The sequence below is a fragment of the Ostrinia nubilalis genome, chromosome 30 (genome assembly GCF_963855985.1).
Source record: "Ostrinia nubilalis chromosome 30, ilOstNubi1.1, whole genome shotgun sequence".
In the NCBI taxonomy this organism is placed as follows: domain Eukaryota; kingdom Metazoa; phylum Arthropoda; class Insecta; order Lepidoptera; family Crambidae; genus Ostrinia; species Ostrinia nubilalis.
Window position 1 is genome coordinate 5,190,536 of NC_087117.1, and position 27,840 is coordinate 5,218,375.

Sequence of the window (27,840 nt, forward strand, 5' to 3'; positions counted from 1 at the left end):
ATCAATAATTCTTAGGATAGTATAGAAACCTAACCTACCATGACTACTGCTCAGAATGCGTTCGTTCGTTTCAGCCAAATGACGTCCACTGCTGGACAAAGGCCTCCCCCAAGGTTTTCCATAATGAATGCGTACTTACCTACATACGTACCTCATTACAAATAAGTAGATTAATTATTTTTTCACTAGACAGCAACCCTAACAGCGTAAGAAGAGTTCAGAGGCACGCGATAGAAAGAGACAAAACTTGTAGGTGAATAAAATTGTAGGTACGTAGTGCTGTGCGAGCTGAATTCCACTGTATCGCGTCGTAGCAAGACTCGCATTTATTTAAATCGTCTTGCGGAGTAATCCTTCTGTACCTGTACTATTACTTATTCTGTGCTGCTAGTTACTTTTGAGTTGCATCTAAGTTTCTGCCATAGCGTCCGTTGAGAGACCACACAAGACGCGACCAGTTTGAAACTTTCAGTTTCAGTTTCATTCATCACAGTAAGTTGCAGTTTCGTTGCAGTTGCGTTTCACCGTTTGTTCTGGGCCTTACTGTCACGGTAACAAAAATAGCACGTGCGCGCGCGCCGTTACTAAAATAATCTTGAACAGCTGAAAGAATTAAAAGGTTTCATTTTACAAAATACACATTCACTCATTTTTAACGAAGCTAAGACATAATTTAAACAGCCTTATAAACTCACATATTGACAATTTGCTTTTAAGTTCTTTTTTTAGCCCAGACATAAAGTCTGTACAGCCACATTGACAGTTTATTTTTTTAACACGCAAAGGCAACAAGTTCTTACCGCCTTTAAGACACTTTACTTTTTAAATAACTTTCACCGCTTTTGACACTATACTTTTTTTAAATCACGCAAACGCATCACGTTCTCACCGCCTTTGACACTTTACTTTTTAAATCGGCAAAGGCATCAACTCATACAGCCTCTTAAACTTTTTTTAGTTCACGCAAAGGCATTAAGTCCGCACAGCTCAGTACTCTTCAGCCATTATGAGGGTCACGAGGGCAGTCCATCCACTGAAGGGTTTACATCCAGACCCTCGGCCGTCTTCGCCAGAATACTGCTCCCAGAGGTAGCCTGTTCTCCTGTATTCTGAGAGGATATTACCTGAAAAAGAAAGGTCATCATCTTTAGATCGTTTCATCCACGAAGACGCGCCCCACCATTCTTCCGCTAATGTTTGAGTGTTATCGGTACACGCTAAATGATCCATGAGTACGCGCACACTACAATAATGCCTTACGGATTGCTCGGATCACACTCCCCGCACCCCGCGCGACCGAGACCAAACATTGCTGGGGCGCGTCCGAGTGGATGAAACGATCTATACTTCAGCGATGGGAGAGCGAGATAGTCGACTTTTTGTATAAGGTTAATTGAGACATACATCAGGAATTCTTATAACCAGACTCCATTTGTCTCTATTATAAAAATCTATCTACCTACAAATATAGACCAGAAGTACCAGGCTGCCATAACTTCTAAGGAGATCCACTTGTTATTTTTCTATTAGAAAAAATACACTGAATGAAAAAAAAATACCAGACTAAAGTCCGGTCGCCGAGTACATAGAATTTCGACTCCAAGCTACCCATCCTTATCGTTTGCGCGTAATTATATTGCTGTCGCGACTGTGCGACGGGCGCCCGCAGTGAGTGTGCGAGCGTGACAGCAACATAATTACGCGCGAGCGATAAGGATGGGTAGCTTGGGGTGATTGGACGAAATTCTATCTGCTCAGCGACCGGACTTTAGTGCATAAAGCACTTACGGACTACGTTGTTTTTCAGTCTCGAATGCAGCTCTCTCGCTCTATCCATGTGGGGACCGGGTGCGTTCGCGTAGTACTTCAGCGATGAGAGAGCGAGATAGTTGATATTGATCCAGATCTGTCCTCGCCAGTATGGAGGGTCGTGTTCTGTGTTCCTCTTCATGTAGAGAGGGGAGGATTTTGAGAGGGACCTGTAAATAGGGGGTTGTTAAGAACATCATCATTTTAGCCACAGGACGTCCACTGCTGAACACAGGCCTCCCCCAATGATTTTCAGATTGGCTGGTTGGTAGCGGCCTGCGTCCAGCGCCATCCTGCTACTTTTATAAGGTCGTGGGTCCACCTTGTGGATGTTCTACGCTGCAATTGAAATTTCATAGCGACGCGAATGTATAGAAAAAAATGTATGAAAATTTTAGTTCTTGAAAGTTTCCGCTAGGGGCGCTGTACAATCCGTTTTACGCGGTCGACATCGAATGCGTTTTCCGGTACGTGCACGCTGCGATTTCCGGTACGCGGCCTCCACTCCAGAACCTTGCTGCCCCATCGGCCATCAGTTCTGCGTACTATGTGCCCTGCCCACTGCCACTTCTGCTTGCTAATCCGTCGGGCTATGAACTATGTATGGTACAAATAAAGAATCTGAATTTGACTCACCTCAATCCAAAAGGCGACCACAGCAAGCCAGGCTTGTCGAGGCTCTCGAGTATTTTCCCAAGGTTCTCGCTCTCAGGAGTTAAGACCCTGAGCAGCATTGGGAACAGGGATATGTAACCTGCGAACACATGTTCATCATCAGTACCTCTAGCATGAACAACTTTCGTCTTCGAATCGTTTGCGTATTCGACAAAATTCGATACTCAATCTTCGAATTAAACGATAACGTGACAATTTTGATTCTCAAAATAAGTTTCGTGCAACCATTTCTCATTCAAAGTTCACTTTACGACACGTTCACAAGGGCGCTGTTGTAGTTTTCGTATTAAATCTTTTGATGGCGATTCGAATACGCAAACGATTCGAACTCGAAAGTTTTTCGTGCTAGCCGTACAGAGGGCTTTGTTTAAGTTTACATCAAACGTCCTCACTATTATTATTGTTTTTTTTTTACATCCTCACTAGCGAGCGCGTCAAAAAAAACTAAGAAGATTTTAGTTCTTGAAAGTATCCGCTAGAGTCGCTGTACAATCCGTCATACATTTAATGTATTTTTTTTACGCAGTCACTAGTGAAGACTTTATGTAAACTCACATTAAGCCACCAGGTCATTGAGTCTCCACTGCAGGAGCACGACCCTCTAATTTACCAGAGGCAAATGGAGGACTTGGCCTACACTCCCCACGCTGGCCAACTAATTTCCCTATACAGTGTGAGTCACGTTAAAGTGTACATATGAAAATAGATGAAACTAGACCTATTTTTATCGACAAAAAAAAGGTCAAAAAATTTTTGAGATTTTTTTTTAATTTTTTTTTAGAATTTTTTTTCATCCAATTACTTATTGTAAAGAAAACGTAATAACTTTTGAACTAAGCGGTATATCCTGATAAAATAAAAACAGTAATAATGCTAAATAACAGGCGATACTAAAAAATACATAAAATACACAAAAAATGCCAACAAATAATAAAAAATGATACTTTTTGAAAAAAATCTGCTATTAAATTGGTGTTTTTTTGGTTATTTGATAAATTTCTCCAAAAAATGCCCCTATAACCGGTGGTTTGCAATGATCAACCAAAATAACCAAAAAAACATGAATTTTAAAGCAGATTTTTTTCAAAAAGTATCATTTTTTATTATTTGTTGGCATTTTTTTGTGTATTTTATGTATTTTTTTAGTATCGCCTGTTGTTTAGCATTATTACTGTTTTTATTTTATCAGGATATACCTCTTAGTTTAAAAGTTATTACGTTTTCTTTACAATAAGTAATTGGAAGAAAAAAAATTCTATAAAAAAATAAAACAAAAAATTTTTGACCTCTTTTTTTTTCGATAAAAATAGGTCTAGTTTCATCTATTTTCATATGTACACTTTAACGTGACTCACACTGTATATTCCATAATAATGATTGTTAAAAACGATGGAGTGGACTGTATGTAGAGATAGGCCTGCCGGTGGTGATATTATGCAAGAAGCAAGGAAACACTCCAAAACAAGGGCCAAAAAGGTATATTGCTCAAGACATTAACACTAGAACACGAGAGTAGAAAAAGCAACTTCAAAATCTAAAACAATATTAAAAAAAAGTAAAAAACCATAAACAATTATCAAAAGAGGATTGCTGGCCAAACTGCCAGCAACAATGATCATGAATTTTTCCGCAACTCTGCGCCAACCGATATGTTGTCCCGATTCGTTCAAGGGCAAAGTACCTATATTTGGGACGTGTATAAGGGCCCTGGAAAGGGCCTACATACACTTATGAAAAAAAGTCCTACATTTGGTCGGCCGTTTGGTGTAGTGGTTCAGAACGGACTACTATGCCGAGAGGTCCCAGGTTCGATTCCCGGCCGGGCAAAAATTTATCAAGAAGCTCACTGAGTGAGCGATTTTTTGTTTCAACCACATGTCCACTGCTGGACAAAGGCCTCCCCCAAGGAATTCCACAACGACCGGTCCTGCCTGTGTAGATCCTGGCTACACAGGAGTTGCAGCGGTGGGAACGAGAGGTGGGAATAGTCCTATGGTGAAAATTTCCCACTCACCGAAGGCAGAAGTGACGAGTTTCGGCTGAGGCGGCACGGTGACACCTCGCACCAGCTTGGCCGGCTCGCCCGGGTGTTTGGGCATGGTCCGGACGAACCTCACACCGTCCGTGTGCATACCTGTATATTAATAAATAACACCTGGATATTAATAAATAACACGCAAAAACTACTGAACGGATTTTGATGAAACTTTACAGTATTATTCTTTATAACCCAGAGTAACATATAGGCTATAGTTTATGACGATATGTGACAAATAAATTTCAATAAATAATAAATAAGACGTGTCTAAAAAGCGCCATCTATCGTCATTGGTTAAAATCTAGAGCTGGACAAAAAATTTTGATGTTCGTAAATATTCATGCGGGGGAAGCCGTGAAACGCCATCTATCAACATCATTAGTCCACGCGAACGAAGTCGCGGGCGGCCGCTAGTCTATAACAAACTCACCGTAGTCAGCATAAGTCTGCGTGGCGGTAGACCAGTGAAGTTCGTTGAGGAGGTCCTCGTCTCCCAACTGCTCTTTGGTCGCTTCAAATCTGAAGAAAGAATATCATCGTCAAGAAATGTCGTAAGGTAACCAGACACACTCACTCCCTCTAAAAGTAGTATAATAAGACAATAAAGATGACGGGGGAAGAAGGAAGATGATAAGGGAAGAATGAATAAGAAGACAGAAGATGGCAAAGGAAGAAGGAAGAAAACGACAAAGGAAAAAGAAAACAGAATATGACAGGAGAAGAAAGAAGAAGAAACAGAAGATGATGGGGGACGAATCTGAAGATGACAGAGGAAGAGAGAAGTCAGAAGATGGCAGGGACAAAGGAAGATGCTGGCAGGGGGAAGAAGAAAAAGAAAACAGGAAAAGAAAGAAGAAGACAGAAAATGACGACTGAAGAAAAAGATGACAGAGGAAAAAGAGAAAAGAAAAAACAATAAGAAGGAAGAAATAAGAATAAGAAAGAAGGAAAATAAGTACTTACTTGCTAGGGTCTTTCTTTATAGCACGCGCTATGGTTGCTAAACTGTCTGCAGCGGCGTACATCCAGCATCGAAGGTCTACGTGCCTTTCTATATCTGAAGGATGCGACGCTCTGTGAAACAAAACAATTAATTATCATCATCGGGTCATTTAGTCTCCATTGCGGGTGCACGACTCTCTCTAATGTACCAGAGACAAATGGGCGGGGCTAGTGTCGCAGTAATATGCCCAAAAACAGAACACATTGCTTACGACAGCAATGATGACAGCAGCGACGTCATAATGTAAACAGTTTACATTGCTAGCTTAGTACTAAAGATTATTCGAACGTTGAGTACTGATACTGCAGTGGATAATGAGCACATTTTTTGATTTCTTTGTCTGTGTTAATTTCTAATGCGACACTGAGTTTCGAACTCAGTGCATTAGTTGGCATCTCTCTACATCTCTATGGAGGGTCGTGCTCCTGCAGTGAAGACATAAGACTAAATGACCTGTTAATTTAGTATGGATGGTTGAATAAATACTTACCGCGGGTAGTCATCCAAGCCAGACGACAGAGACTTAGGGTTGAGCTGCATCCCATCGTCTTCTCTGCCGCGCCATCTGTAGGCCGTGGGTTCTTCCCCTTTCTGGGTCGTTTGGAACCAGTTGTACCACGCCTGGGGGGAAAGGGAATACCATTAATAGGCTATAGTCTGGTCTGTGAGCATGGAGAATTTTGTCCAATGACCCCAAGCTACCCATCCTTATCGCTCGCGCGTAATTATATTGCTGTCGCGACTGTGCGACGGGCGCCCGCAGTGAGTGTGCGAGCGCGATAGCAACACAATAGGCTATCTACAAAATTTCAATTATTTGTCCGTCAGACAGATAATTAGAAAATATTAGACTCATATTTGTTATTTTCTTGCATAATTAAATAATAACAGTGCTACATCGAGTTGAAAGGCGCGATACGTCACGCTTGAGTAGAATTTTTACTCAAAAGTGACGTCACGCGACATTTCAACTCAATAAAATACTGTAATTATTGGATTATGGAAAAAAATTCAAAAATATGAGTCTAATTTTTTCTAATTATGTGTCTGACGGACTAAATAGAATTTAGATTTAATTACCCAGTCATCATCCCTATTACGCGCGAGCGATAAGGATGGGTAGCTAGGGGTCATTGGACAAAATTCTACGTGCTCACGGACCAGACTATAGTAAATCTTGGAATATTTGCTGTCAACTAATACACTAAAGGGATAGCGCATAAAAAAATAGGTTTCTAGTGTTGTATATGTTGATGAGCACCTTCATGCTGTATAACGTAGAGCTGGCTAGCTGGAACCGCTATGATAGAACTGTCATTTATATTCAAATGTGATGTTGTCTTTAGCTGTGTAATGGCTGTGCCGAACTCTCTATTGTAAATATTCTACGTGTGCTTTGATACCAATATATTTATTATGTTACTACCAACCACTGTGTTTATTGCTCTGTAGCGGACTTAATATATCCCTAACAGTATAGACCCAATACACTGAACTGTCCAACCCGTGACATTGACAGGGGGCGCCACCGTCAATATCGGATCGCTGGTTCCGATTTTTGCCATGTTGGAAACTACACATTTAGTTGAACGATGCCTCTACTCCAAAACCTTGCTGCCCCAATATTGCTATCGCTGATGTCATCTACTAAGCTATATGAAGTACCAGGGTACCATAACTAACCTGGAGCCTAGTGAACATTCTCCCCAGGTTGATGTCATCTCATCATCATCATTTCAGCCACAGGACGTCCACTGCTGAACATAGGCACAAAATATAACAGAAGGTAAACTCATGTATGTACTTCGCTTCGCATACCTGCGCTCGGCCGTCGCGCTAGGGTTGTCTTGTCATGTGTTGCGTTTATTTCGTTATGATAGAAAAATGAAACTTTTAATACTATGGAAGAAAGACAATAACAGATATCCACTTTATCCACGTATAATTATGTAGTTATGTTTAGTACGTTATTATTATAGTAATAGTTTGCAAACAAATACACGAGAAGGAAGTAGTATGACGTAGTATGTAGTTGGGTGGTTGACACTATTATCCAATAATTGCTAAAACCTCTTTAAACACTTCGATATTCCTAATAATTGAGTTGGATTTCAATTTGTCAACGTTAAACGAACTATTGAAATACAAATAAATACCTTACTTACCTCCCGGAATCAATTGGTAGTTTAAAAAACGAAGATTTAGTTTTTAATTTTGAGTGTAAGCAACCATCTACTTCACAAATGTTATAATACCCCTTTTTTGTTGTTCACTCATTTTCGCACAAAAAAAAATAATTTCACAAACGCGTGAGCAGCGTCACTCAAGCGAACGCAGGCGCGCCTCGCATTCGTCCGAGACAGTCTTGATAACGCGTACGTGAGCGGTGTCTATGTGTGCGTGGCTCGAGCCCGCTTAGTATGGAGTTTACCTTCTGTTATATTTTGTGACATAGGCCTCCCCAAATGATTTCCACAATGGCCGGTTGGTGGCGGCCTGCATCCAGCGCCTTCCTGTTACCTTTACGAGGTCATCGGTCCACCTTGTGGGTGGACGTGATACGCTGCGTTTTCCAGCACGTGGCGTACTCCAAAACCTTGCTGCCCCAATATTGCTATTGCTGATGGCATCTACTAAAACTATTAAGTACCAGGGCAACATAACTAACCTGGAACCTAGTGAACATTCTCCCCAGGTTGATGACATCTCATCATCATCATCATTTCAGCCACAGGACGTCCACTGCTGAACATAGGCCTCCCCCAATGATTTCCACAATGGCCGGTTGGTGGCGGCTTGCATCCAGCGCCTTCCTGTTACCTTTAAGAGGTCATCAGTCCACCTTGTGGGTGGAGTCAGTTATGCGCTATACCTTTACTAAAGTACCCAGGCAACATAAAAACACTAATAAACTATCTGAGATATGCGCTACTTTTGTACTAAAGTACCAGGGCAACATAACTTACTTGCGAGTGTCTATTGAAGATTCTTTCCAGGTAGGGTCCTCACAGGCTTTCATATTTTATTGGTAGGATAGTAAGATAGGATAGGATAGTAGAATTAGTAAGACAGGATAGTAGAATTAGTAAGACAGGATAGTAGAATTAGTAAGATAGGATAGGATTAGTACGATAGGATAGTTGATACTAAAGTACCAGGGTTACATAACCAACCTGGAGCCTAGTGAACATCCTCCCCAGGGTGGCTCTGTGAGGCATTCCTGACTCGAAGAGGTGTGGCCTGGTCTTCACGAGGCGAGCTAGTTGGATGAGCAGCATCGGAGGATTGGCTGCGGCGTTGTTTTGTACGACGAACTCCTTCGGGACCCTTGCTAGGGCTTCCGCTCCTGGAGAAGGAAAGGTATTTGAAATATCATAAATACAGGGTGGAAACGATAAGTGATCTCACTCGATAATTTCTAACCTATCTATAAAAGATTTCGAAAAACTGGTTACTGATCCTAAAAGTGCTTCATGAGCTCTAATAATAGGAAACATTGAATTTTCAGATAGTTCCAATTTTTTCTGTAACCTAAATTGGTACCATTTGAAATAGTTTAGAAATAACCGAGTGAGATCACTTATCGTTTCCACCCTGTATACCAGGCAACCATGACTTACAAGAAGCTAAATTCGGTCAGTCTAAAATAAACCTTACACACTATGTAATACCACAGAATAATAATAAATACTACGTACAGAAGTTTTACTTCGCGATGGTATTTAAAAAAATGTATGCTCAATGTCATTAACAATATGGTGTAATTTAGCCTGTCTCAAGAGTCAAGCACCATTTTGTTGACAAACGTCAGTGATCGGCACTGCGCCGAAGCTATAGGGCTGACTTCGGTAAAATGATGTGACGTGAGGTGCCAAACTGCAGAAAATGGCGAAGGAAATACATGATTTAGCATGAATTATCATGAATAATATTAACTACTTATTTACCTCTCAGTGTCTTCAAGCAACTTAAAAAAGTACATTCTGTGTTTTTATTATAATAATAATTAATTAAATTCATTTAATTAACTGCCTAAATATAGGCAGTTAAATACTGCACAGTATTTAGTACACCATTTTCTTTATTTTTTTCCATCATACACAAGAATACGCGTGCGTGAGTCAATGTTCGCTCGTATGTGAGGCCTTGTCGAATAGTATCCTGTAGGTGGGCCATCGTGCGTGTTTTGTTTTCGATGTAAACTCGCGGAGATGAACAGGCCTGGTAATACAGTCAAAAGTAAAAAAAAAATCTTTCTCACCAAGTATCTGTTCTCTTGGTATCCATCCTTCCACATTGATCAGGTCCATCCAGTGAGCTGCTATGTCCATCTGTATGTCAGGAGACCACCTCCCTATGAGCAGGCCGTGGAAACCTTCGTCCCAGAGGAATCCACGGGGGAAGAATGACCTGGAAGGAAGTTAAGGTGAAATAGACGCAGTGGCTTTGGAATATGGTTGAGATTAGAATTATTTGGAAGGAAGTTTAGGTGAAATGAACGTAATGACATTGAACTATGGTTGAAAATTATTTAAATGGGTCGTAAAAGCTTGTATTTTTTTTACGATAATTCTATAGTCTGGTCGCTGAGCACGTAGAATTTTGTCCATTGACCCCAAGCTACCCATCCTTGCTCAGAGACCGGGCTTTAGTTTAACGATCACGCTAGTCAAGTGACTAGCGACAAGTGTCTAATCAGTTTTTTTTCTGGTTAAGAAATAAGACCTTTATCCTAAGACCTTTACGCGAGAATGAACACAAAAAGCACGATAGTAAAGCACGAATTCGCTAGCAGCGAAGTGAAAAATTGTTTCAATCATCACCGATTTGAAAAATTTTGTCACCATTAAAATCCTACATTATTTTTGATGAACTTAGGCGGTATGAAGTTCGCCGGGTCAGCTAGTAAAAAAAATTTTTTATGTATGAAAATCGTATCTTAAAATTATTTAAATTCAAGCAAGAATTAAGAGCCATTTTACATTTTCGTGCGAATTTCTAAGATTTTGGAAGCATGAATTACTATCTTAAGCAACACCCAGAGATTATTTAATAACTGCGAAAGATAGGTCAATCCTTGGTGTTGACCATTAATGAAACGGATTTACTAAAACTCTTTTGCTTAATTCACAGTGCCCCATCTCCCACAACCATTTTACGGAAAAATTGCCGCAGACTCATTTTCAAAGTCCTGTATCTATTATTTATGCTCATATAATAAGCTTAAATATATATAGCAATCATCGGACATATATTCTTGTAGTCCATTAATGAAATAGATTCTTGAATTTCATTACCATTATTGAGTAAAATCTAAAAATAATTTGGCAAATTTGAAGATTAACGTCACATTTTGATCGTGGTTTTTGGTTTAAAAACACAGCAATAACTGCAATAAAAGTATCCCAAAATAAAGAATATTCATTGTAGAATTGATTTCTACAGTTATTGTTTAAATATTAGTAACCACTTTGTCAAAATATTGATGTGAATATCAGTATAAATTACAATGCGCAAGCCGACATCGATTAGTATGGCGCGAGCGCCCGTCAAGGCAGGACCTGTGTCATTTTTCCCGCCGTGACGTTTACGTGCGTTCGTGTCGTAAAGCGGTGATTTGTACGGCGACCAAATACATTTGATACTATGCCGAGAGGCTGTTTCGAGTCGGCCGGCCGAGCAGAAATTGAAATGATGAATTTTAATTTCTTTGACGGATCTGGGTGAAACTATGTATAATATGTAGGTACCATGTATTTAATTTAATAAATAAATTATAAAAAAGTATATCCATTATGCTAGCACCCTTAACACAAGCATATTGGTTGCCTACTTTTGGACTAGATGGCGCTGTGAAATTGTTCAAAGATTTGTTTATTTATTTATCCGCTTTGAGTTTTGTTTCGTGAAGAAGAAAAAGAAGCATTTTGTTTCGAGAGGGAAGCTTTGTTGTTAAATCTATACTAATAAAAGAGGAAAGATTTATTGTTTGTTTGTTTGTTTGGAGGCAATAGACTCCGAAAAAAAATTCTTTCACGATTTAGAATCCTATTTTTTTTCTATGTAGGCTATAAAATATTTTCAAAAACATTAGTCCAAAATCTTTGATAAAATTCGACGTTTAATAAATAAATTAGATAACATATTAATACTTTTTTTCAGTACGATTTTAGTACTTGTTTTTCAGAAATTCTACGATTTAACTAAACTTCTAAAGTGTTTATATTTTATGCATAATTTATTAACTTCTAAAATATACATATATCCTATTGATAGATGACGTGCTTCGTATTTTATTAAAATTATTACCTGACTAGGTTAAAAAGGTGTGGAATGTTATTTTGGAGATAACTTGGTTCCATAGAAATATAGAGCGATGCTAAGTAATGCGCTGAGTTCGAAACTCAGTGTCGTATTAGAAATTCACAAACACAAAGAAATCAAATTATGTGCTCATTACCCACTGTGATATCAGTATTCAACGTTCGAATAATCTTTAGTACTATGCAAGCAATATAAACTGTTTACATAATGACGTCGCTACTGTCATCATTGCTTTCACAAGCAATATGTTCCAATTTGTCCCTTGTCACATTTCCCTTTAGTTTCTGTGATCTGTGCTTGTTTCTAAGTTGATATCAATGAAATATTCCTTAGTACTTTTGATTTAAATTATTTTTTTATTTTGACACGTGTTTGAAAAATCAAGGTCAGATTACAATAAAATAACAAGTGAAAACGTAACATTGCATTGCAACTCGCAATTTCGCAATATTGATGAGGAGATTCCATTGGAAAGTATGTATTCATTCCTAGGATTCCCCTAACACCATCAAATTCAAGAGAATTCAAGAGAGTGCAGTTTCCCATCTCATGCTTAGGGACCACGGTTTAAAATAGTGTGGTTGCATAGAGCCTGCAACGGGCAACCGCGTGCGCAGCTGCTCATACTAATGTTCAATACAAAAGCAAGTGTTGGCGCCCTCACGAGTTTTAGCGGAGTTCCATATGGTAGCGGGAGTAGACTTAATGGAAATCTATGCTTCTCCGACGACCAGTTGTATGTGGAATACTCCTGAGTATGCGCACACAATAGCCTGGTGATTTTAGCACCTGAAGGAAAAACAAAAAAACATTGTTTACATAGAAATCTGCGGCAGGTGTGGTGTTTTAATTTTGTTTTAGAAAGATCTCATAATTTTGTAAGTATTCAAATATTTAAACATAATAATTTGTAGATTTTATATCAAAAAATATATAATCATTTAACAAAATTAATTTTCTTAGAATATTTTAATTCTATTAGAACCATTTTCCACTTCATCGTAGAAGAAGTCGCGCGCAAAAAGCTAGTATGAAATATGTAGTATTGCCCGCGGCTTTACCCGCTTGAAATTTAGTTTGTCACCGATCGTCATAAATTTATAGCCTATACATTGTTATTCTGGTCGACGCCAGGGCTGGATGAGCGTCGCCATCCACGAACACGTCGAATCCACTCGTAGAAATTAATAAACTCAGTGTATTCACGAAAATAATTACACACAGCACTAGAGTCGTATCGGAACTGAGTGAACCAAAGGTCTTGCGATAGGAACTTCCGACCCGAGTGATAGTTGAACACAGACTGCCTAGTACTGCTGTACTGTACTGTAAAGTTTCATCAAAATCTGTTCAGTAGTTTTTGCGTGAAAGGGTAACAAACATCCAGACATCCACACAAACTTTCGTATTTATAATATTAGTAAGACTAGTAAGAAGTAAGATACTAAGATGAATGATTTTAGTTATTTGTTTACTTATAATAATGTTTATTTATTTATTTCTTAGCTCTGTCTGATAATGGATCTGGAGGAGATGCAATGGCCACCTCCGTAACAAAACAATAGAACCCTATGGAGTTTGGGCTTGTGTGATTTGCCTTGACGAATATTTCGTATCCAGGGTCCGATGATGGAGCTGTAAGGGGGCAGATTTTTTTTTTTCACCATGTGACTGTCTTTATTTTGTACTTGATATATATTTTACATATTATACCTATTCGTGTTTCATTATGAATCGAAATTTAAAAGACTTAATAAACTCTATTAAAAATTTAAATTAATTTATCAAGTTTGAATACCTCATTCTACCTTAAAATTAATAACTTAAATCAAGTCTTAATACGGTCACGGCTCAAGATTTTTTTGTCCATTTCAGCGTTCTTTTTACTCTTTTGACGTTGCGTTGACAGCTTTTACCTAAATTCGCGCGGAATATTTTTGTGAAATGGCTCTTAAGCATATCTGATTATGCTGTATTTTAGACAAGTATACAGTGTGAGTCACGTTAAAGTGTACATATGAAAATAGATGAAACTAGACCTATTTTTATCGACAAAAAAGAGGTCAAAATATTTTTGAGATTTTTTTTTAATTTTTTATAGAAGTTTTTTTCTTCCAATTACTTATTGTAAAGAAAACGTAATAACTATTAAACTAAGCGGTATATCCTGATAAAATAAAAACAGTAATAATGCTAAATAACAGGCGATACTAAAAAAATACATAAAATACACAAAAAAGGCCTACAAATAATAAAAAATGATACTTTTTGAAAAAAAATTGCTTTTAAATTCGTGTTTTTTTGGTTATTTGATAAATTTCTCCAAAAAATGCCCCTATAACCGGTGGTTTTTATTACTTTGTATTATTCTCTATCGTATTACCTTCGTAAAACCAAAAATCGCATGTGTCTATCCCTATCACAACGTTTGCAATGATCGTTTGAACTAAGCTTCTCCGGGCGCGCCATTCAACGCTTCGTTAACAACGAAACTGAAAATGGCTCTAGATTTGTAATTTTGATAAAGACAAGTTAGATTTCAAATAAAAACAAAAGATTTCGAAGTAAAATAAGCATTTTAGTTAAAATTAAAATTGTTTCTACCTGTAGCGGAGAATAATGTTGTGGCAGGCCTTTGTTCAAATGATCATTGCAAACGTTGTGATAGGGATAGAGACATGCGATTTTTAGTTTTACGAAGGTAATACGATAGAGAATAATACAAAGTAATAAAAACCACCGGTTATAGGGGCATTTTTTGGAGAAATTTATCAAATAACCAAAAAAAACACGAATTTAAATGCAATTTTTTTTCAAAAAGTATCATTTTTTATTAATTGTTGGCCTTTTTTGTATATTTTATGTAATTTTTTAGTATCGCCTGTTATGTAGCATTATTACTGTTTTTATTTTATCAGGATATACCGCTTAGTTTAAAAGTTATTACGTTTTCTTTGCAATAAGTAATTGGAAGAAAAAAAATTCTATAAAAAATTAAAAAAAAATCTCAAAAATTTTTTGACCTCTTTTTTGTCGATAAAAATAGGTCTAGTTTCATCTATTTTTATATGTACACTTTAACGTGACTCACACTGTATTATTAGAGCTCATACTTTCACCTCCTAGGCTCCTATAGACTTATGGTAGCCTGGTACTTTTCAAGAAAGTAAGTTTATTAATTTGTAAATGAAATGAACTGAAATCGACTCCACACAACAAAATAAGGTCAAAACTTGCTTGGCACCGCCATATTTCTCACAGACATCCTCATTGTAAGAATTTTGTGTAAATGAAATAAACTCTTATTGACTACCAATTTAAGAACTGAAATCAACTCTAAACATAACAAAATAAGGTGCAAACCTGCTCGGCACGGCGGTGTACAAGGGTGCCCTCCAGTAAGGCACCGGTTCCCTAGTGTAAGGCGACTGCACGCGCCCAGACCCATAGAAATATCCCACGCCTCCAAGCATGTTGGACATGGCCGCTCTTGCTATTGCTATGTCGTCTTCTGGGTAGCTGAAAATAGAATATAAATTAGCTGATAAAGTCCCTGATAGGTTATCAGCCACTTTATCAGCCGGGCTAGGATTTTTTTTCTTTATGTGCGCCGTGATAAAATCTTATCGATTTTTGAGTCTAATGACCGTTTTCACCATAATTTTTAAGTGACCCCTATCAACACATAACAGGAATTTTGTTTCCATAGGGGTCACTTAAAAATTTGGGATTGATAGTGAAAACGGACATAAGAACATTAGATTTTAAGCACTTATTAGCAAGAATAATAATATGTACTACGCACAGAATGTTTTCTTCGCGAAGGTATATAAAAATTAAATAATGTCTACCTACTCAATGTCGTCAAAAATATGGTGTAATTTAGCTTGTCTCAGAGTCGAGCACCATTTCGTTTTCATACGTCAATGATCGGTACTGTGTCGATGCGATAGGGCTGACCTCAGATCATAGAAGGGAATAGATGTGAAACGGGGGCGTGGCGCGTGTCTCCGCGATATGCCCAGAAACGAACATCGGCCGCGTAGCTAGGTTAGTCGCGATTCAGTCGTACTAAGGAAATGTTCTCCGATATTTTGGATAATGCGTCGTTACGTGCAATAAAACAAGTGAAACGAAGAACTACAGGAACAATGGAGTCATTTACTACATGTAAGTATTGCAAATCCATTGGTATTTTGCTTATAAATAAAAAAAACTAAACATTTTTACGAACGAATTCAGTGCCGTAACAGTTACTGCGATATCGAAATCAGTGGTGATAAAAATTCTAACACTTGTACATTGACGATTTAGTTAGCAACCACTTTATGTCATGCTCAACTACTGCGCAATGTATTTAATTTCTTCCGATATCCACTATCGTGTGAAAATACACAGTACGGCCGCATGTGCCGGTCGTAACATAGTGCCGTGCTCGTGTTCTAATGCGGTTTCCTATTATCGATAAATAGAAGTAAATTATAATTTTCCATTTTGTAATTTTAAATAAAAAAATGATGTGTTACTTGCGATTATAAGATTTTACAAAAAAAAATAATAACAGTAGAAGTAATTAGTAACTGTCAACTATGTAATTACTATAAGAGCTAGTTGAAAGCCTAATATAGGCATTATTTTTGGTAAACATATGCGGTACGCAGATCGCCATAATTAAAAAGTAAATGCGTGTTAGTAGTTATTAATAACGTATAATAATAAAAAGGTTTTCATACATAAGCATTTTGTGAAACCAGTTTCGAGCCTTGCCCCTAGCGATTTAAAGTATCGATATCTTGTCGACTCCATTTTATCTTTGTTCTCTCACTAGCGTTTTCTATGTGTGCGTCACGTCACGCGGCCATTGATTGGCCATAAGGCACGCCTTCTGGCCAATCACAGCACTTTTAAGCCAGTTGCACATGTTGTCGTAGACTCTCAGTCACTTTGTTTTTACACAGTTGAATGTGTGTGTGGGAGCTGTGGTGGGGGAAATGTGGGGACACTGGTTCTCGTTGTAGTTACGCGCGACTTCATATCTATTCTCTTTCTATGATCTGAGGGGCTGACACACTCACTGCGGGCGCCCGTCGCACAGTCGCGACAGCAACATAATTACGCGCGAGCGATAAGGATGGGTAGCTTGGGGTCATTGGACAAAATTCTACGTGCTCCCGGACCAGGCTTTACAAAAAGCTACTGTGTCGCCATGTAGCGAACCACACGCGCATTTGTTCTTATTTCCATAGCGAATAAAGCGGTTGATAAAGTCTGTATCAGCCAGGCTAGGATGCGCGCCGTGATAAAATTTTATCTTATGACGATATAATAGCGCGATAAATACACGCATTTAACTCAGTGCCTGAGATATGGGAGCGGCACGGCAGGGGTGACATTGACATATTATGACGTGACAGAGCATACAAATCTGAAGGAAATTTGAAGTCTCGCTGACGTTTGTCGTTTTTATGGCGGTCAAGCTGTAGATCCTGGCTACATAGGAGTTGCAGTGGTGGGAACGAGAGGTGGGAATACGGGACTATTCCCACCTCTCGTTCCCACCACTGCAACTCCTGTGTAGCCAGGATCTACAGCTTGACCGCCACAAAAACCCAACCAATGAAGGTCAAGTTTGTCCCGGGGGAAAGTTAAACTGTCAATGGACCCGCAACGAAATTAATCAGAAGAACATAGGAGGAGTTCGAAATTAAGGTTCGACTTCCCTCCATTGCAAAGCGGATGACAGGTGACAAACAAAGGTTTAAAACCTTTAAGAAAAGATTATGCACCACGGACAATAAATTAAATTAAGGGGGCCTATCTTATGAGCAATTAGCAACTACCTGCCAATAATATTTTTCACAAAATCGCTTAAAAGCACGGAAATTTTTCCTTGTCGCGACAAGATCGGTGTAATAAATTGCGGAAACAGATGTATGTTGTATCACAGAATAATAATAAGTACTACGTACAGAAGTTTTACTTCGCGAAGGTATTTAAAAAAATGTATGCTCAATGTCATTAACAATATGGTGTAATTTAGCTTGTCTCAAGAGTCAAGCAAGTTTGTCAAAAGTTTTGTTGACAAACGTCAGTGATCGGTACTGCGCCGAAGCTATAGGGCTGACTTCGGTAAAATGATGTGACGTGAGGTGCCAAACTGCAGAAAATGGCGGAGGAAATACCTGATTTAGCATGAATTATCATGAATAATATTAACTACTTATTTACCTCTCAGTGTCTTCAGGCAACTTAAAAAAGTACATTCTGTGTTTTTATTATTATTTAGGCAGTTAAATACTGCACAGTATTTAGTACACCATTTTCTTTATTTTTTTCCATCATACACAAGAATACGCGTGCGTGAGTCAAAGTTCGCTCGTATGTGAGGCCTTGTCGAATAGTACTCCTGTAGGGGGCAATCGTGCGTGTTTTGTTTTCGATGTAAACTCGCGGAGATGAACAGGCCTGGTTGTATTGAATTAAGCATTATATCACGTTCATGTTTCCAAAGATCACACTCCAACAAGATATGATGGGCAGACTGCTCATGACTGACATCATCAGTGGAACACTCGCAAAAAGGAGACGGAACTAGTTTGAATTCGTGAAGTTTATGTTTAAAGTTGCCATGTCCCGTGAGAAAGGAAGAGGTGGGAATAGTCCTTGACGTTTGTCGTCACAAAAACACCCTCCCGTGCCGCTCCATTACCTCAGGTACTTAGTTAAGCGCTAGACCAGTGGTTCTTAACCGGTGGTCCGCGGACCACTGGTGGTCCCTGGAGGCATTCCAAGTGGTCCACGAAGACATCGTAATAAACAAGTGACGTGACGTGATTAGTCGATTCAATACATCGCAAACGGCGCACAGTGGGCGAGAAATCAACCTCACCTTTCATAGGGTTTTGAAAAAAAATAAGTGGTCCTTGACAAAAAAGGACTATTCCCACCTCTCGTTCCCACCACTGCAACTCCTGTGTAGCCAGGATCTACAGCTTGACCGCCACAAAAACCCAACCAATGAAGGTCAAGTATGTCCCGGGGGAAAGTTAAACTGTCATTGGACCCGCAACGAAATTAATCAGAAGAACATAGGAGGAGTTCGAAATTAAGGTTCGACTTCCCTCCATTGCAAAGCGGATGACAGGTGACAAACAAAGGTTTAAAACCTTTAAGAAAAGATTATGCACCACGGACAATAAATTAAATTAAGGGGGCCTATCTTATGAGCAATTAGCAACTACCTGCCAATAATATTTTTCACAAAATCGCTTAAAAGCACGGAAATTTTTCCTTGTCGCGACAAGATCGGTGTTATAAATTGCGGAAACAGATGTATGTTGTATTGAATTAAGCATTATATCACGTTCATGTTTCCAAAGATCACACTCCCACAAGATATGATGGGCAGACTGCTCATGACTGACATCATCAGTGGAACACTCGCAAAAAGGAGACGGAACTAGTTTGAATTCGTGAAGTTTATGTTTAAAGTTGCCATGTCCCGTGAGAAAGGAAGAGGTGGGAATAGTCCTTGACGTTTGTCGTCACAAAAACACCCTCCCATGCCGCCCCATACCTCAGGTACTTAGTTAAGCGTTAGACCAAAACCTACCCTTTCTCAGAAAGTCCGAATTTCTTCTCAAATTCTTCGTCGAATTCCTTCTTCTTCTCATCTAAAGCCTTCGAATAATCTTTCCCCTGTAGAGGGGGGGCGGGGTAGTCTTCGGTGGTGTACGCTAAGTCCATCACAAATGGTGTCTCGATCAACATTTGGATGGGAAGGAAGTTTATGTTTTTCTCCTGTAATGGGAGAAAATACAGTGTCATTTATTTTTTGCAATTTCACCATCATCATTTCAGCCACAGGACATCCACTGCTGAACATAGGCCTCCCCCAATGACTTCCACATCGCCCGGTTGGTAGCGGCCTGCATCCAGCGCCTTCCTGCTACCTTTATCAATATATTAGGCTTTTTAACACACTTTTACACGTCACAAAATGATATTTTTATGTATACTGAACACAGGATGTAAAAAAGTTACGAGCAAATGAAAAAAGACCCCCCCATTCCCCATTGATTTTGAAGACCGCATTCTATCACAAATGATATAAAATCCAATTCCTTTTGTCAAGCAGTTGGTATAAAGCATGAAGCCTATCACAAACAAAAATCAACTATAGCTTTTGAATATTGAACTCTAAACAGAAAATAATAAAACCCCTTTCACCTTCTTGCAAATACACAGGGCAGGACTCTTTGGCCACTAAGAAACTTCATTCTATTTTCAAAAAACAATTTCGTCCTCTTTTGTTTTTTCTCCCGTCACCATTTTCCACGAATCCCAGATTGATTTTGAAAACTGAACACTAACGTAAACAGAATAAAGCCCTATTCACCTTGTTTAAAGCCAATCGAAGACAACAAAATCTTTCGTCCATTGATTTTGAAAACTGAACTTTAATGTAAACCAATTCATTTCTAAATGTGAACTCTTAACGCAAATGATATAAAGCCCAATTTACCTTGTCATGCAGCTGGTGGTCAGGGCCGAGGAAAGCGACCCGACCGAATGTGGGGTGCTTTCGTTCTCTCAGCAACGAGTAGTAAGTCTCCTTCAGAAGCTGCAACCCTGGTGCGTGCGCTTCACTGTAGGCTGAGTTTAGGACTTTTCCTGGAAAAAAAGTTATTTTAGCTAGATTTTTTGCATAATATAGGTCTTACTATTAATATCACATTTATTTTTTACTAGCAGCCGCCCGCGACTTCGTACGCGTGGATCTCGTATTAATGAGGGCTATCGTTTTTATACTTAACAGTTGGCACCCCTGGCGATTGACAGGACCTTACTCTACAGTGGCGCCATCTTGATGAGTGCAAATGCGATAGTCCTCCTACCACTTTAGCGCTCACCAGTTGGTGCCACTGTCTTCGCTACTAGCAAGTGACAGGACCTTACTCTACAGTGGCGCTAACTGGTGAGCGCTAAAACGATAGCCCTCATTAAGGAGGCCTATCTATTCTCCAGGTATAGGCAGGCATCGTATTCAGGCCCCCGACTGCCTCGGAGGGAGGCAGTCAAACCTAGTCACAATAAATCGTAATTTCCAGGCCCCCCCCTGCTTCCTTCTTGTGGAGTTGCAGTGGTGGGAAAGGGAAGAAGAAAAGAGAAGAAGTAACCAATCGATAGCGAAGAGTAGGCCATATCCATTTTCCTCCAGTCGTGCTCCTGCAGTGGTGACTAAGTGACCTAATGATGTACCAACCTGTCAGCACGGTGAAGTTGATCCTAAAGTTCAGCAGTTCAGGCGTGAAGCCTTGCAGGCCGCCGTCTTCCATCCACAGACGCGACTCCGGAACCTCCTCGGGGTCCACTGGGTACAGAGACCCGTCTAAACCCCGTATAGGTCACGCAAAGAAAGTTGAACTGACGGCCGATGGGGCAGCAAGGTTCTGGAATGGAGGCCGCGTACCGGAAAACGCAGCGTAGGACGTCCACCTACAAGGTGGACCCATGACATCATAAAGGTAGCAGGGAATCGCTGGCCGCTACCAATCGATCAACATGGAAAGCATGGGGGGAGTGGTGTGACGTCACAACACCCTCCCGTGCCACTGAGGAATGGGCTTCAGGCACTGGTCACCTATAAACGAGCTGATGATGTACCAACCTGTCTGCACGGTGAAATTGATCCTAAAGTTCAGCAGTTCTGGCGTGAAGCCCTGCAGGCCGCCGTCTTCCATCCACAGACGAGACTCCGGAACCTCCTCGGGGTCCACTGGGTACAGAGACTCGTCCAACGCTGCATACCAGACCAGCATCAAGTTGGATTTCTTGTTGTTCTGGAATATACAACAAATAATAGTTAGGCATCTTTTACTGAAAGTTTTCAAATTTACTATAAGAGCTTAGTTTTTGGTCCTTCGAGCCGGATGGCACTGACACCTTTTACTCAAAAGTCAATGTCAGATCTGAGACACTGAAGTGTTTGACAACTGGTATGCTCAATGGCTGTTGAATGGTGAGACACCTGCTATAAAACAGTGTCGGGGCATTAATAGCGGGCGCCTTTTTGGCACAAAAGTACCTTATCTAAATATGGTTGAGGATTCCGGGTAAAGCTCGCTTCCACCTTCGGCCTGATCGTCACTTACCATCAGGTGAGATACAGGCCAAGAGCTTCCTCGTTGTGGATAAAAAATAAAGTTTTTTTTCTTTATTCATTTTATAGTGTGTTTTAATGTCAAATAGAGATATTCTATTCTATAAAGTGATGCCAACTGGTAAGCGCTCATAAGGTAGCTCTTATCAGGTCATCCGCTCAGGGACTCCACTACAGGAGCACATCACTCCCCACTCTTGCCTGACGGTTTGGGGAGGCTAATTAAAAGTCATTTACTTTTTGCAAATAGGCTTTTGGAAAGCGTCCACGTTTTAGTTTTAACCCTAAAGGACGAAGCACTCTTATCAATCAGGAAACGGATTGTAACCATCAACTCAAGACGGTCAGTATTCTTTGTATGAAACTCCGTACTGCAACGCAAACTTATCAGCACCATAACATAAACGTCTCGCCTCGCGGATGACAGCGCAGCGATACGGTATTATTCCAGTTGTGAGCGTAACACTGCTTTGCTGAGAATAAGCAGAAAAGCAGCTCATGAAACTCAGTCACATTCACTTACTTTAGCAGTAACATTGATTCTAGCCGTCCAATGGCCGCCATGCTCGCCTCCCATCGTCTTAATAAACGACGTCATAATCGTGTGAGGCGGATCCGATATGAGTTGCTCTCCGAAAGAGACCCCATCGTGACGGAGCCAGCCGTATGTGGGCAGGTTGTCACCTTGGTCGCACCAGTGTCTGGAGAAAATAAAGACAAGTTTATTGCAATTATCAAAAGCAGAAATAGAGTAATAAAAAGCAGGGTTCGAAAGGATAGGTTGATAATAACATAAAATGCGCAAGTGAAAAAGAACTGTATTCGAAGTTTTCGAACGTGTATTTCCGCACTTGCGTTTGCGTTGCGTTCTAAAACCTATCTATTTAGCTCCACAACAATCACTCGTTAACTAGCTTCAAAATATTTATCTATTTTCCACAACGCTTTATGCTACTAGCGATGGATAACTTGACAACAATCAGTAACCAAAAACATAAAGCAATATTCTCAATGTAAGATGGGGTCTTAACCCAAAGATAACACTTTGGCTCTACACATCAGTTATCAGACCCTCTGTCACTTATGGATCAGTTGTCTGGTGGCCCAGAACAAAACTATCCACAGTAAGATCAAAACTCCAAAGTCTGCAACGTCTAGCAAGCATAGCGGCCACTGGTTGCATGAGAACCACACCATCGGCATCACTTGAGTACCTTCTGAATCTTAGACCCTTAGATCTCATCATTCAGGAGGAAGCGCAAGCAGCCGCTCTAAGACTTAAAGGAAACGGCCTATGGAAGCAAAACAAGGAGACAGGACACTCTGCGATCCTGCAGAAAACCATAAAAGAAATACCTCTCACTGAGGCACCCATCGATAGGATACCCTGTGAACATATCTTCGACCGAAGATATAATATCCAACTTACAGCGGAGACGCAAGATTACTCTGGAATCAATGAAGTTAGGATATACACGGACGGCTCCAAAACTCAAACGGGTACAGGAGCTGGTGTCTTCTCGAATGATCTTAATATAAGAATATCAACAACATTAGATAAACACAATACAATTTTCCAAGCAGAATGCATTGGAATTACCAAAGCAGCACAGGCGGTAACAGCCAGAGACATCCGAGGTCTAAACATAAGAATTATCTCGGATAGTGCATCCGTACTGCAAGCGCTACAAAGCAACACAATAACAACGGCCCTTATATTGGAATGCCATGAAGCGCTCCAAGACATTGCAGCTGTAAATGGCGTTACCCTGCAATGGATCAAAGGGCACAGTAACTCTTGAGGCAACGACGCAGCGGATGAACTGGCAAAAAGAGGTTCGGACACAACAGTATTTGGCCCGGAACCAATACTGCCGATACCACAAGCACAGATCAGGAACTGGCTGCGTTCCAAAACAGAAGAAAAACACCACACAGAATGGAAAAATAGCGAAGGATGCAGGCAAACAAAAGATGCGGTTCCGGACGTATCGAAAAAGTTCTCCCGCAGCCTCATCAGACTAAACAGGGACAGCATCCGCAAGGTCTTAAGTGTCATAACCGGACACTGTATGCTAAACAAGCACCTATACAACATAGGTGTCACAGACAGCCCACTGTGCAGGGGGTGCATGGAGGCAGAGGAAACACCGCAGCATGTGCTCATGGAGTGCAGTAGCGTGGAAGAACAACGGGCTCAATTTCTTCGATCACCATCGTCGCTACGGGAGGCCTGCAGTAGCCTAGACGGGCTGCTCGCCTTCTGGGGGGATCTGGGGTGGTTGGAGTAGGAAGATAAACCACAAATCGCGCACAATGGCCCAATCATGAGGCTAAGTGCGGTATTCGATTGCCCTGCAAAACTAACTAACTATTCTCAATGTAACATCAGAATTTCTTATGAAACAATGTGACAAATGTATCTTATACATATCTGATAATTATCACGAAGCGTAATTATCTTGATAATTTCGAACCCTGATAAAAAGGCTTTACAAAAGCTGGTCTACAGTGCTTAGAGGTCCAGCACTTAACTCAGCCAGTGTCTAAGGCATGGGAGCAGTACAAGAGGGGTGATGTTGACATAAAATATTATTATGTATCAAAGTATATAAGGGCGATTCTCTGTAAGCTCGTAATCGGCTGTCCCGGCCGATTTTTTCAAAAAGCAATTAAAATATTTTAAACAAACACACTCGTAATGAAACTTTAACCCCAAAACTTTACGGGCCCTTTGTTTTTAGAACCATAACTATTTTTAGTTTTTTTCTAGACTCGATTGAAGCCCGAAAAATACAGTCCCCTGGCTGTCCCCATCACTGTATTTCCGCCTAGAAATGAGATTTACGAAAAAGATATTGAAACTACATACATCTGGCAGCTCATAGCATAAAGAATAATAATAAAATTATATTATTTTCGTAAAACAAGCTCTCATTACCAATTTTATTTATTTAGTAATTTCCTGTAAACTTTGTCCCCAGAATTTTAATACAGTCCCCTGCCAAAAATTTAAATTCATAATATAAAAAAACTATAATAGCTACGATGTTTTTTTTGAGTGAAATGAAATGCAATTGCTATAAAATAGGCAACCTTGCCGAATGCGGCGTTGAGATGCCTATTTTTTTAGTGTCAGAGCGTCATTTGTGAGGTGAACACGCGCTTGAATCGCTACCACACACAGTCCTCTGGTAAGTCATAATATGCATGTTAATTACTTAATAATCTCTAAATAAAGTATAAATTGATATAATATTTATGTCTCAATTGATCGGTAGATTCTTAAAACACTATTTAACATCATTTGCGTAAATATTGTGAAATCTAGCCGAAATACACAGTCCCCTGGCAACAGTCCTCTGCCTGAAATTGCACAAATATGTGCATCAGGTCGCAAGTATTTATTCCTGGTCCATCCTCGGCTTTCCAAATAAATATAAAACACTAACAATGAGGCAGCAAGGTTCTGGAGTAGAGGCCATGTACCGGAAAACGCAGCGAGAGACAAGCGACACCGAGCCACCTTGTGGGTGGACCGACGACCTCATAAAGGTAGCAGGAAGGCGTTGGATGCAGGCCGCTCTATCAACTGTGCGATGTGGAAGTCATTGGGGGAGGGCGGGAGGCCTATGTTCAGCAGTGGACGTCCAGTGCTGTAATGATGTTGATGACTAACAATGAAAAGTGTCAGCTGCTTTTGCAACAGTGGTTCTTGTGAGCATTATAACGGAAAATCTTTAATCTGCTGAACCTGAATTGACCACAAATTCCCCTCAAAGATTTGATGATGAAATAGCAGGAACGGGTGGTACTCGGAATTCAGTGCCTCAGAGGTTAAGGTTAATTTTTGATATGAATGTTTATTAAGGAAAGTTGTTATTTCTGTTAATTTTTTATAAAGACATTTTGTTTACTATTGATTTGCTATAAAATAATAAATAATTGATCAATTTAAAATGACTTTTTCTTAAAGTATAACAGTCCTCTGTCTCAATTAACAGTCCCCTGTCATGATTTCTTGGAAAATCGCTAATAACTCGGAAAATATTAATAATTTCAGTGGGACTCCTTATCTAACTAAAATAATAGTCAATTTTCTTTGAAATGGATCACGGTTTTATGGAAAATGTTAAAAATAATTGCCAGGACAGCATTTGTATGGGACCTGTACGAGCTTACAGAGAAATGCCCATAAATCTGAAGCTTTGCTGATATTGGACGTTACAAAAACACCCTCCTGTGCCACTCTCACACCTCAGGCACTGAGTTAAGCGCTAGAACTATGTTTATTTTTAGTGAGAACTGATTGATATTTGGTTGCTGTACCTTAGGCGACTATCGCACTGCGCCGCGCTCCGCCGCGGGCCGCGTGATTTCATATAAAAAATCCGCAGACGCATTGTCAGTGTGAAGTGCCGCGCGTGTTTTCTATACAAACTGAGGTACTTGCATACAATCATTAAATCTGTCGGCCCGCGTACCGCAGCGGTGCGCGGCGCAGTGTGATAATCACCTTAAATAGGTAATGGATAATTCATTTTACCAACCTTATCTCCTTTTGTGACCTCAGGCCTACGTTGTACCACATCATCCCAAAGACCGGTGACTGTGGCTCTCTGGTCTTCATGCCGAAGTACACGTTTGGACGGTACGACCCCCAGTACCGTTCCGGTATGGCCAAACCGGTCTCTTGGACTACCTGCAAATCAGAGAGTGATTTTGTGTGTAATAATTTTTTCTTTTTCCTTTTCTTTGAGCAAATAAACATTTTTGCAGTAATAGCTTACGCCATGGCAAATACATCTTAGATCCAGATTAAATAAGTCATATCGTATTCATCACATCTACAGTAATATTATAAAGGTGAAAAGTTTAGTATTATTATAAAGTTTTTGCTTAGACACCCGAATCTCAGAAACTAAGTACTGTACTGTACTGGTTCGATTGACAGAAATATTTTTGTGTAGACTGCCCATTTATCGAGGAAGGCTTTGGGCTATAAAACATCACCCTACAGCCAATAGGGGCGGAGCAGTAAAGAAAAATGTTGCCAAAACAAGACATATTATTCAAACTATTTTTACACAGCACAGCTAGTAAAAGATACTATGCTTTCTTTATAAGCGAGCTTTAATAAATAATACTTAGTTATAAGTTATAAATAATAGTTTTTGGTAATACCAGTATCAGATTTGACTTAAACTAGAGCCAAAAAAATAGATGATGTAATAAAAAAGTAGGTGGACCGACGATCTGGTGAAGGTCGCAAAAAGAGCCTGAATGCGGGCAGTGCAGAACCGGTCATTATGAAAATCCTTGGGGGAGGCCTTTGTCCAGCAGGGGACGTCATTTGGCTGTAACGAACGAATAACAAAATAGCCGGGATACAGAGAACAACTGAACTGATACCAACCTTGTTTTTATCATCAAAAGGAGTGTTCACACGAGTCTCCAAATATCCCAAAGCGCCCACATAGATAGCGACCAGCAAACTCATGAACCCTAGACGGGATTTCCATACTGTCGTGAATCGCAACACTCCGCTCAGCCATGAATAATCGTTGTTCCCCTGAGTACTAACGGACCTGCCAGAACTGCTATCTCTACTCTCGTTATTGTTAGCAGGTTTCGGCTGGGCATTCCCAGATTTTCTGTTCCGAACCATGATCAACGACGGCCTACACCGTCGAAGAATTTATATAAATGTTTAATTGACACGTTGCAGTTATCTTTTTCTGATAATTTCAACAATTTCAGCAGTCGGCTTTCAGGACCGACACCGCTGGACCCACGTCAATAAATTGCAACCAAGTTATGGTGAACGTG

At 39.9% G+C, this 27,840-nt stretch overlaps 1 protein-coding gene across 1 annotated transcript; it reads right to left on the minus strand.

The window, feature by feature from the left end:
- Nucleotides 1–554: 554 nt before the first annotated feature.
- LOC135085936 (mannosyl-oligosaccharide glucosidase) lies at nucleotides 555–27,822 on the minus strand. Its single transcript, XM_063980720.1, has 17 exons — nucleotides 27,428–27,822; nucleotides 26,562–26,713; nucleotides 22,535–22,712; nucleotides 21,520–21,691; nucleotides 21,115–21,240; nucleotides 20,374–20,522; nucleotides 19,462–19,649; nucleotides 15,213–15,368; nucleotides 9,787–9,935; nucleotides 8,699–8,871; nucleotides 6,016–6,146; nucleotides 5,486–5,596; nucleotides 4,953–5,041; nucleotides 4,499–4,618; nucleotides 2,446–2,563; nucleotides 1,789–1,979; nucleotides 555–1,124 (listed from the first exon to the last, which is right to left on the minus strand). The coding sequence occupies exons 1-17, from the start codon at nucleotides 27,677–27,679 to the stop codon at nucleotides 988–990; spliced, it is 2,592 nt and encodes an 863-aa protein (XP_063836790.1). The 5' UTR covers nucleotides 27,680–27,822; the 3' UTR covers nucleotides 555–987.
- Between the last annotated feature and the right edge of the window lie 18 nt (nucleotides 27,823–27,840).

Coding starts and splice junctions, on each gene's coding strand:
- LOC135085936 (XM_063980720.1), bottom strand. CDS start 27,679: ATGGTTCGGAACAGAAAATCTGGGAATGCCCAGCCGAAACCTGCTAAC. Junction 22,713..26,561: donor AGGTCACAAAAGGAGATAAG/GTTGGTAAAATG, acceptor TATTTTCTCCAG/ACACTGGTGCGACCAAGGTG. Junction 15,369..19,461: donor TTCGGACTTTCTGAGAAAGG/GTAGGTTTTGGT, acceptor TTCTATTTTCAG/CTACCCAGAAGACGACATAG.